Raw genomic sequence first — 12,289 nt, forward strand, 5'->3', positions numbered from 1 at the left:
AAGCCTGTGATGACTGCAAAATTAAAACAGGACGAGAAAAATCTAATGCTGCTGATACACACTGATGCAAAAGTGAGCTACGTACACAGCTGCCAAGACACTGATTTGCTTGTTAATCCAGAGGGGGAAAAAACAACCAAACACTGTCCGTATTTACACCTTAATGGTATCACCTATGAAAAACGTGAACACTTCTAAAAAAGTGCTATGCAGCACAATGTCATCATAACTACATATTGGGAATTTGCCAAAAGAATTCTTAAGATTTAAAGCATTCAAATATTAAGTAGGGTTAGAAAAAATCAAAGACCCCCTTTACAACACTTTCCACCAGTTATTTTTTGATTTACAAAGCTTATTCCCTCAGGAGGGCCAAAAGAAAACAGCCTGCTAACTGAAGAAATGAAGAAAGAAGAGTGACAGGGTCTCCGGGTTCTAACAGAGAAAAGCCACCATAAAGTTACTGTGGAGTTCCCATTTCCTCAGCAGAAAGCAAGAGCATGGTAAACAGCGCCCTCTTGTGTTTCACTGAGCCATCTATCTACTAAGTAGCTACTCAGGGGACAGGGATATGAAATAATCAAAGACTTAAAAACCACTGGCCTCAAGGAATTGCAAGGATAATGTGAGAGAAGTAACTTTTAACTTACTAAAAGAATGCCATTCTTTTTTTATTTCAGTAATTACCTAGATTGCAAATATTCAGCAAACACGCCACATCCACATATAAACAGGGCCCCCTTTCCCGGGTTGTACCAAAAGGATTTCCTGCTGATTCCTTCATCATTAACTAGAGTCTGCATGTCCAGGACACAGAGGGTAACAGGAGCCCATGAGGCAGCCTAGCACCTCAGAGTCCTTAGGACAGGTGCCCGTTTACTTAGCGATGGGGATGCATTCTGGGAAACACACTGCGAGGTAACTGTGCGACTGTGCTATGCGAACATCACCGTGCATGGCACTGGCACCACACCGCACGTGCAGCAGGAGAGCAGCACCTGTCACATAATTGCTATGCACAACAGGACGCAGGCAGCTTTCTCCACTTAAGTATCCTTGGCTTACCAGGATCCCCAATTAAGCCTATTATCACATAAATGTGTCAGCACATACAATTCAGCCAAGCCATCACACAACTTACAGGATAGAGTCACGAATGCTTCTACATATTCAAAAGTTAAAAAGAAAAATGATTTCTCTCACTCAGTTTGCATGCTAGCAGAACACTCTATTTGCCTTTCTCAAGAATATACGCCCTAATGATCATTACAGCTAAAGCCCACTGCTGCGTGTCACCCATCCGCACAGGCTTCTCGTGGGGCATCTTTTTCTAGTGTCCACACCAGCTACGTGGGCTGTATTACACCCTCACTTGCAGAGAAGGAAGATCGGGGTCAGCGAAGTTAAAAGATTTGCTTAAATACAGCTACAGGACCGTAAAGCCGACCGTTTTATCACCGCCGGAAACCTGGCCGCTGTAGGCCACTCATCTTTCTAACCGCCTCAGGAGGGCCGCACACAGCACACTCAAGTCAGCACACTCCACAGGTGACAAGACTCAAGCTCTGTAAAGATTAACCTGCTCGGGACTATACTAAATCAGTATAGCAGCCATAAGTAAAATAACTTCACTAACGGTGGAATAACCATATGGTAATAATGAAAAATACTACACATGGAATCTAGTTTGGATACATATTCTAACACCATGGTCAAAAACCAGCTTTCTAAATCTAAAAGAAAAGTTTAGTTATTAGTTCTCTTGCTCTTTTTTTTTGTTTTTAACTAGTTGTGACTAGACACTGCTGTGAAAACTGTGTCATGTGGTAAGAAAACTGCAACAGGAATTGGGAGCCAGGAGCACAGCGGGCTTTATGTCAGTGTGTTGTAACAAGCTGAGGGCAGTACGACTGCCTACAAATAACTCAAACAACCCCAACGTTAGTATCTAATGAACTTCTATTCTCACCCTATAAATATTTCAGCACTTCCAATGAAGACATGCTAAGACAGGAAGGGCTCCTTTTAAAAAGCCATTATCTGAAATCAACTTACATAGCAGTCAAGATCACACCAAAACAGCACACACTAGGAAAAACAAGATCACCTCCCCAACCCTCGCCAACTTACAACGAATTTAGGAAAGAAACAAAAGCAAACAGAAGTTCAGCTGGGTGACATACTGGTATAATACCATATTGCATTTTCAAATTATACCTTCTACCGAATTTATGACATAAATTCAAACCTAAGACAATACATGCACATCTCAGAAACACTGAGTCTGCAAGACAATGTTCGCTTTTCAATTACCATCAGAATGGGGCCACTCTAACACTTAAAACATTAAAATTATGCATATTTAGTAGTCACATGTTAATTTTTCTGAATGTGTTCTCTAAACAATATGAAAGATCAAAAGGTTTTGATTTAAATTATCTTGGTTTACAATTTTCCACTTTTGTTAAAGTTGTCTTTCTCAAAACTAGAGGTTGAATACATCAAGAAAATGAGTTCTAAAATGTGCTCTGAATAGCAATTCGATGAAACAGAAGCAAAACAGGTGCACTTTCTTCCTTGTTCACTTAATTAATGCTGATGCTTAGACCCCTCCTAGATGACTGTTCAAACAACTGTGGAAGGAGAGGGAGAAGAGGGCAACCACAGAATTTCCACATAGTCAGGGTGGTGACAGACAAATAACGGATCTGGATTTTTTTTTTTTGGTGACACCACAGATCAGCATGCGGTCACTATGCAAAGTCTACTATTAAAAAAAAACTCTCCAGCCTACTTTAATAATGAAAAAATGATACAATTCTCCCCAAATCCCCTGTTCCGCATCTTAACATGACATTAAATGTTTGAACACTAATGGCTAAAATAGTTCGCAAAACACACAAGACATGGTTTGCACTTTCCACAGCACATGACAGCTACGTCCCTCAGCACAACGTGGGGCGCGGATTCTAACAACTACCCTGATGTAAGGATTCTTACCGGCACCAAGAAACAATCACAGGTTAGACAGAAGTAAAAACACTGCTGATTTGCCTCCAGGAAATTTCACATTGGTTTCAGCTTTCTTCAGACTGCCTGTGAAACGGAATACTTTCTCCTGTTTTCCTCCTACCAGCAGCTGGCTCGGCTGAATAAAATGGTGCTGCGGAAGGCAGCGTGCATGTGTACCATGCTCCTGGCTAAAGATAATCCAGAGGAAAAGATAAAAGCACAGTCCCATATTAAAATCCCTTCTTCTATAAAAATACAAAGTTCCCGTAAAATAAAAGTATAACTAGCTACTCCCCAGTGGCATAAACCGAGAAACATCATCAGGATCAAAGTTAGAAGGCAACGCAACACACACTATCAATCCAGGTAAGGAAAACAGAGCTTCTCTTTGCCAGACAAGCCTTTGGGAAAACAAAACAGTTTCACAGTTCTTCTCAAGCAGTCTCCAGGAGGATTTACCTCAAACTCAAATTTCTTTGAAGTCTTAGAGCTTTAAATATGACAAATCTGTATTTGACCTTATAATATTTTAACATACACGTTTATTGTAAAAGTGCCATTTCCTCACCACCAACAATCTTCAAAGAAGCCCGAACACCTGCGGAGGACGGAGCCCTGGTGCAGGGCCAAGCCGGGCTCCTCCTCACCCAGCTTCAGCACCGGGCGTCGGAGCGAGGGCACCGGAGCAGCTCCATTTGCTCCCCAGCCTTTGTTTCTCTTTTGTGTTATCAAAAATTTTTAGCATGCAAAGCCTTCTCATATTTGACATTCAACTCAAAATGTATTACTTTTCTGCTTGTTAGCTTCTCATTACTCTGAACACTAACTGGAACTCAAACCGTGTGTCCTTCCTGATTTCAAAAACATTAAAACGTTCTCGACAAAGAAAACTTCCTTTTCACACGCAGCTTACAGCTTACCAGTACCACATTCATTTTTTGCACATTCCAGAAGGAAAACATCTCAGTGCATCCCCTCATGATAATCTTAATCAATACCATCTGTAGTAACTAATTTTTGCTGAGTATTTTTTACCTTTCAGTAGAAATACTGCATATATCAAGTAGAAAAACTCTAGGTTGATAATTATAGAGTTTAATTCTCAAACACATCCATGTAAGCAGCACTCAGATTAAAAGAAACAAAAATCTACCACTGCATTTTATTTTCCTAGCTAATTCTTCTTCCAATTAACCTTTGAGCTTTGTTGTCAGTTACTTTACATAGAATGCCAAACATGAGGCATTAAACCATTCATTCAACAATTATCTAGTGAGAACTTATTATCTGTAAGCTGTCAGACTATACACTAGGATAAATCAGCAAAAGAAACAAAAATTTTGCACCTCATAGAGCCAACATTCTTAAGGACAAATGATAATAAAGAAGATAAACTAAATTAGCTACATAGTATGTTAGATGGTGATAAGTGCTACGGAGGAAATACCAGGGTGGAAGAATTAGAAGATACCCAAGAGGAGGAGAAGTTTCAAGGCAAGCCAGAGAGCACTGCTTGATGGGCGAACACTGCAGGTGCAGGATCAGCATGGACCAAGGCTCTGAGGCACACGTGTGCTGGGTATACCCGAGGAACGGCAAGGAGGCTGAGCAAAGGGGACAAGAGAAGATAAGTAATGGGTGTGGCCAAGGACAGTCAAGACCACATGGGGCCTCTCAGGGATCTTTTGTAAAGAATTTTGCTTTTACACTGAGTGAAAACTGAAGCCACTCAAGAGTTCAGAATGGAAAAATGTAAGATGCGGGACATTTTAACAGCATCACTCCGGCCACTGCACTGAGAAAGACCAAAGAGAAAAAATACAGCACAAGGAGAGACCAGCCAAGAAGCGACTGCAGTAACCAGGCCAAGAGTTGATGGTGGCCATGAACAGGGCAGCAGTAACAGGGGGAGAGGGTACAAAAGTGGTTAGAAAGGGCTGGTGCTGTGGCATAGCAGGTAAAGCTGCCGCCTACAGTGCCAGTATCCCATATGGACGCTGGTTTGAGACCTGGCTACTCCACTTCCGATCCAGCTCCCTGCTAATGCGCCTGGGAAAAGAAGCAAAAGATGGCTCAAGAGCTTGGCCCCTGCACCTACATGGGAGACCCGGAAGAAGCTCCTAGCTCCTGGCTTGGATTTGGCCCAGTTCCAGCCGTTGCGACCATTTGGAGAGTAAACAGAGGATGGAAGATCTCTCTGTCTCTCTCTCTCTCTCTGTACCTCTGCCTTTCAAATAAATGAATAAATCCTTAAAAAAAAAAAGTGGTCAGATGCCAAGTATCCAACAGGAAGTGCTGAAGCAGATGTGGGGGGCAGACAACGAGAGGCAAGGTCACACACCAGGCACTGGCAGGTTCCACCGCAGAAGTGAAGCTGTCTTTAACCGATGTGGGAGGCACAGGTCTTCGTTTAGGACACATTAAGTTTTAGGTCTTTATTAGACACCCAAGTGGAGATGTCCACCAATTAATGGGGTAACCTAGTGAGGAACTAAGAGGAAAGGTCTGAGCTGAAGACTCCGTCTGTGTCTTTAGTATACAGATAACATTTGGGTCAGAGCATGGAGCAGATGAATGGAGTCAAAATACAAGGCAGCCAAGGATGGAACCCGAAGGCGTGATCATTTACAGGTAGGAAAGATCAGCAGGAAAAATGGAGTCACTAAAGAGATGGGACAGAAGCCAGGCAGGGAAGTTCTAGAAGCCGAATGAAGACAGCAGAGAGGAGAGGTCAACAATCTTTATCTTTTTATTTTATTTATTTATTTATTTAGACAGGCAGAGTGGACAGTGAGAGAGAGAGACAGGGATAAAGGACTTCCTTTGTCGTTGGTTCACCCTCCAATGGCCACTGCGGCTAGTGTGCTGCAGCCGGCGCACCGCGCTGATCCAAAGCCAGGAGCCAGGTGCTTCTCCTGGCCTCCCTTGGGGTGCAGGGCCCAAGCACTTGGGCCATCCTCCACTGCACTCCCTGGCCACAGCAGAGAGCTGGCCTGGAAGAGGGGCAACCGGGACAGAATCCAGCGCCCCGACCGGGACTAGAATCCGGTATGCCGGTGCCGCAAGGCGGAGGATTAGCCTAGTGAGCCGCAGTGCCGGCCAACAATCTTTATCAAACACAGGAGGCTGACAGGACCCAGGACTCATGAAGAGAAGGGCGGAAAGCCTGCCTGGAATGGACTGAGGAGAGAACAGCAGAACAAAGTTTCAAACAGCTCTACACGTTCTACAAAAGTGTTCTGTAAAGGAAGGGAGAGAAACGAGGCATGGCTGCAGGGGGAAGCACAGACAGGATTTTTTTTTTTTAAGGTGGGAAACTACTGTAGGTTGCTTGGAATGATCTAGAAGACAGGAAGAAAAATGACGACACAAAAGAAAGAAGGGCTGCTGCAGCAATGAGGAAACAGAAACGATTGTGTGAGTGCACAGGCGGCCTGAGCTAGGAGCACGCGAGTGCACCCTCAGAGACACAGGTGCACCTATGGGGGCCGTGGACGGTCTCCCCAGATCTCAGACACAGGTGCACCTATGGGGGCCGTGGACGGTCTCCCCAGATCTCAGAGACACAGGTGCACCTATGGGGGCCGTGGACAGTCTCCCCAGATCTCAGAGACACAGGTGCACCTATGGGGGCCGTGGACAGTCTCCCCAGATCTCAGACACAGGTGCACCTATGGGGGCCGTGGACAGTCTCCCCAGATCTCAGAGACACAGGTGCACCTATGGGGGCCGTGGACAGTCTCCCCAGATCTCAGAGACACAGGTGCACCTATGGGGGCCGTGGACAGTCTCCCCAGATCTCAGAGACACAGGTGCACCTATGGGGGCCGTGGACAGTCTCCCCAGATCTCAGACACAGGTGCACCTATGGGGGCCGTGGACAGTCTCCCCAGATCTCAGAGACACAGGTGCACCTATGGGGGCCGTGGACAGTCTCCCCAGATCTCAGAGACACAGGTGCACCTATGGGGGCCGTGGACAGTCTCCCCAGATCTCAGACACAGGTGCACCTATGGGGGCCGTGGACAGTCTCCCCAGATCTCAGAGACACAGGTGCACCTATGGGGGCCGTGGACAGTCTCCCCAGATCTCAGAGACACAGGTGCACCTATGGGGGCCGTGGACAGTCTCCCCAGATCTCAGAGACACAGGTGCACCTATGGGGGCCGTGGACAGTCTCCCCAGATCTGAGACACAGGTACACCTATGGGGGCCATGGACAGTCTCCCCAGATCTCAGAGACACAGGTGCACCTATGGGGGCCGTGGACAGTCTCCCCAGATCTCAGAGACACAGGTGCACCTATGGGGGCCGTGGACAGTCTCCCCAGATCTCAGAGACACAGGTGCACCTATGGGGGCCGTGGACAGTCTCCCCAGATCTCAGACACAGGTGCACCTATGGGGGCGTGGACAGTCTCCCCAGATCTGAGACACAGGTACACCTATGGGGGCCGTGGACAGTCTCCCCAGATCTGAGAGACACAGGTGCACCTATGGGGGCCGTGGACAGTCTCCCCAGATCTCAGACACAGGTGCACCTATGGGGGCCGTGGACAGTCTCCCCAGATCTCAGAGACACAGGTGCACCTATGGGGGCCGTGGACAGTCTCCCCAGATCTCAGAGACACAGGTGCACCTATGGGGGCCGTGGACAGTCTCCCCAGATCTCAGAGACACAGGTGCACCTATGGGGGCCGTGGACAGTCTCCCCAGATCTCAGACACAGGTGCACCTATGGGGGCCGTGGACAGTCTCCCCAGATCTCAGAGACACAGGTGCACCTATGGGGGCCGTGGACAGTCTCCCCAGATCTCAGAGACACAGGTGCACCTATGGGGGCCGTGGACAGTCTCCCCAGATCTCAGACACAGGTGCACCTATGGGGGCCGTGGACAGTCTCCCCAGATCTCAGAGACACAGGTGCACCTATGGGGGCCGTGGACAGTCTCCCCAGATCTCAGAGACACAGGTGCACCTATGGGGGCCATGGACAGTCTCCCCAGATCTCAGAGACACAGGTGCACCTATGGGGGCCGTGGACAGTCTCCCCAGATCTGAGACACAGGTACACCTATGGGGGCCATGGACAGTCTCCCCAGATCTCAGAGACACAGGTGCACCTATGGGGGCCGTGGACAGTCTCCCCAGATCTCAGAGACACAGGTGCACCTATGGGGGCCGTGGACAGTCTCCCCAGATCTCAGAGACACAGGTGCACCTATGGGGGCCGTGGACAGTCTCCCCAGATCTCAGACACAGGTGCACCTATGGGGGCGTGGACAGTCTCCCCAGATCTGAGACACAGGTACACCTATGGGGGCCGTGGACAGTCTCCCCAGATCTCAGAGACACAGGTGCACCTATGGGGGCCGTGGACGGTCTCTTCAGATTGATTCGTTTCTCCAGGAAGCAAGCAAGGTGCTAAGTGCTAAAGGGCTGAGACAATGTATGCATAAGTCATCTAGGCAGATGGGAAGTACGTGGACCAGGGAAATACGACTTCCAGGTAGCATTAAGGACCGGCTAAGGTAGAGATCATGAATTCAAAGTGAAAGCAGCAAGTATGGTGACAGTTTTTTCCACTGGTATCTTCATATGTGCCGGCACAGGCAAGGAGACAAGTGTATACAAGGCCACAATCATGAATCTCGAGTGACGATGGCATTTAAGTCGGAAAAGGAAAATCAGACATCAGGAAAGACAAGACATTCACTTAGAAACTGTGGATCCCAACAGGTCCAAAAATCTGTTGAGAGTAATAGAAAGAATAATACAAAGAATAATAATAGTAATAGTAATAGAAAGTAATAATAGTAATACAAAGAATAATACAAAAAGAAGTGGTACATAAAGCAAGGAAGGTGTGAAGCTAACAACAGGGAGGCAACACAGTTGGATTAAAAGCGCGGAGTGGAAATGAGCAGCGAGAAGGAGTAGAGAGCAAAACTCACAGGAGAGGAGGTGCAGGCCTGAAGACGTCAGGGTTGAGAGAATTACATACATCGACGATGAAATCACCAAGAATCCCAACAGGGCAGTGAATGTCAGTGAACTAAGAGTCAAAGTACACTGGGCGACAATTCTCCACGGGTGGGATACTCCTGCACAGACTGTGAGCAGAGGTGGGGTGGTCTCTGCTCTGGGCTCTCCCTGCAAGCACACTATGTAACAAATGGTCCTGGAAAAGAGGGTGTTTCTTCCTCCAAAGCAAAGGATAGGCTTGCCTTCCCCCAGGAAGCAAAGACAGTGTACTGTAATGTAAATTTAAAATGTTATCTCAAAAACCAGTAAAGTGAAGAAAGAAAGGGAGAGGGAGGAGAGTAGGAGAGACAGAGTGGGAGGGGTGAGGGAGGAGGGGAATAGCATTATAATCCTAGAATTGAATCTGCAAACTACACTGAATCTGCCAAAACCAAAAAATTTAAAAAAATAAAAATCTTAAAAATAAAAAGAAACAGTGCTAATCATAGAAGAGTTCAATTCTCTAAGGTCAGGGTTCCTCACTCATAACTCAGCCCATAGTGTGCGCCCCTCTTCAAATGCTGTTACTCTGGCTCATGTGCTATTTATTTATTTACTGTGGCTAATGCTTACGTTGTTAATCATAAAGGTCAAGTTTTCGGCTTCCAAGCTGGATAAAAGTTCCTGACAAAACCTCCAAAGGATTGAAGGTAGAGAGAGAACCACAGCAGATGGGTAGGAGTTAGAGCTGACAACATCAGACAAAATGTGGAGATGTTTCAGGAGACAAACCATTCTGGAAAAAGCAGTGAAAACCAAAAAGAACAAGAGGGCAAAGAGCTACTTCTTGAGAGTGCTGGAAGCGGTGCAACAGAGGAAGCAGGATTTAACATGGAGCAAAGAAGTGGAGCAACACGGAAGAGGCTAAGGACAAGGAGGAGTCTGCTCATCACAGCCCTGGAGTTCCAGGACGTCACGAAAGGTTTTCGGGAAACATGAAGAGAGAGAAGGGAACAGATGGAATTAGTCATAATTGGTCTAAATCAGATTAAATTCGTCTACTTTTTTTTTTTTTTTGACAGAGTTAGACAGTGAGAGAGACAGAGAGAAAAAGGTCTCCCTTCCACTGGTTCACCCCCCAAATGGCTGCTACGGCTGGCACTGCGCCGATCCGAAGCCAGGAGCCAGGACCCAGGAGCTTCATCCAGGTCTCTCATGCGGGTGCAGGGGCCCAAGCACTTGGGCCATCCTCAACTGCCCACCCGGGCCACAGCAGAGAGCTGGACTGGAAGAGGAGCAACCAGGACTAGAACCCGGCACCCATATGGGATGCCGGCGCCACAGGTGGAGGATTAACCAAGTGAGCCACGGTGTCGGCCCCCGTCTACTTGTTTTACATCCCCTGTCCCTCTTTGATCCACCCCATATCTACTGTGGACATTTTCTTACCAAACAAAACATCACTGTAGAAAATTTAGAAAATGTAAGTTTTTAAAAATATAAATGCCAAACTGTTATTTAAGACAGTAAGAGGCAAATGTTAACTTACTTGAATTAGATCTAAAATGCCAAGTTCACTTTCTGAAGAATCCACACAGAAGACAAAATATAACGTTGCATAATGTCTATAAATCAGTTTGTTGTCAGATCCTCCAATTAATCTAAATGACAAAACAAAACAAGTGGAATGTTATAGGGAACAAAACACAGAACATTTGCATAACTCAAGCAAACTGACAATGTGTTTAAAAATCTTTTATTAACCAAACATAACATTTAGTGGCAAAGCATTCAAGAGAACTTACTTCTGAGACTAAGCGAATTAAGACAGCTATTTTTTTTAGAAACAAAGTAAAAAGCTTAATTTTAGTTCACTCACTCGTTAAACTATTCAGTGATTAATTCTATGTGTCAAGTACTGACAATGGATACAGAGCAACAAACAAGAAAATTGTCAGTGGAAGGCGTTACACAGAGAACCCGAGTAGGATGAGGCTCCAGAGGGGCTGGCCACTTTCGGGGGAGATGAGGAAAGTGCCGTGGGGGCTGAGGGAGTCCAAGAAGAGCACCTAAGCGTCAGGTAACAACCAACAAAAGGGCACTGCAGCCAGAAGTGCGCATGTTCAAGAAAAGGCAGGCCAGCAGGCAGGAGAGATTAGTGCCAGTGAGGTCAGAAGAAGCAGAGATTAGGACAGAGGGCATCTGCAAGTGCTTACTAGATTTAACTCCACAGGTCACGTAAGCTACACAGCTTAAGACTGATTATGAACTAGGAAAAAAAAGAATGAAAGTTCTTAAATTTGGGACAGATTTACCATCTAGGTCTCCTACAAAAATACATGCTGTTCTGAGTACAAATGCAAGAGAATTAAGCTATTACTCAATTCTTCCATCAAATACTTTTATTTATATTGACTGGAATTTAAATATAGTTAAGCTCTTTCACACGTGAGTTTGCCTTCTCAAAAGACCCCTACACACTAACACAATTTAGAAAGTAACGTTAAATGTTGTCAAAGCTAATCAAACATTCATACAGGCTATGGAATTAGACATCATTTCTCATTTGAGTACAAGTTAACCCCTAAGCTCCCACCTTCTCTGTGTATGCACCACATCTGTGTCCTCTAACAAAAACCCACAGTTCCTACTACGTGAGATACTTTTCTGGGAAAGGTATTTAATTGAAAAGTATACACATGTACTTCAAAGATTCTGAAATTATGTTTATGGGCTATGATTGCAACTTTTCCTCTAAAGACATAAAAAGAGTACAGACAGCGCCTTCACACACAGCAGTTCAGCCACTACCTTGAGTTTTTCCTCTACAATAAGGAGACCTGGCCTCTGAAAGCTGCTCCAACACAGCCATTAACATTAACAGAAGAAAACACAAATACTACCACAGCAAGGACACCTTTTCCCTAACACAGACGCTAGGATGCTGCAAGCATGGATAAAGCAATTGGGTCCCTGGAATGAATTCCTGGATGCTAGCTTCAGCCCAGCCCAGCCCAGCCCCAGCCACTGTAAACCTTTGAGGAGAAAACCAGTGGATCTTTTGTCTCTCAAATAAAATTGTAAAAAGTATTTAAGAATTTTTATCTTAAAATTATAGTATAACACTATCCCAAACTCTTGTATGGAATGTAAGTCACCATCTAAAACCATAGAACTTCAGCCCAAATAGTTTATCTTAGAGGAGAAAACTGAATTTCAAGAATTAAAGTGACTGGACCAGGGACACGAACGTGATGGGGATAACACTGAGACTAACTGAGATGCACTATCTATTTTCTACTTTTTAAAAGGCT

At 45.6% G+C, this 12,289-nt stretch overlaps 1 protein-coding gene across 1 annotated transcript in view; it reads right to left on the reverse strand.

Moving 5' to 3' along the window:
* The window catches only part of AP3S1 (adaptor related protein complex 3 subunit sigma 1), a 61,034-nt gene that overhangs the window by 22,864 nt on the left and 25,881 nt on the right, over positions 1-12,289 (reverse strand). Inside the window, exon 3 of the mRNA XM_062189288.1 lies at positions 10,525-10,636. Within this exon, the coding sequence (XP_062045272.1) occupies positions 10,525-10,636 (112 nt within the window). The remainder of the gene's footprint in view (positions 1-10,524; positions 10,637-12,289) is intronic.

This window comes from Lepus europaeus, chromosome 4, assembly GCF_033115175.1.
Source record: "Lepus europaeus isolate LE1 chromosome 4, mLepTim1.pri, whole genome shotgun sequence".
NCBI classification, from domain to species: Eukaryota; Metazoa; Chordata; class Mammalia; order Lagomorpha; family Leporidae; genus Lepus; species Lepus europaeus.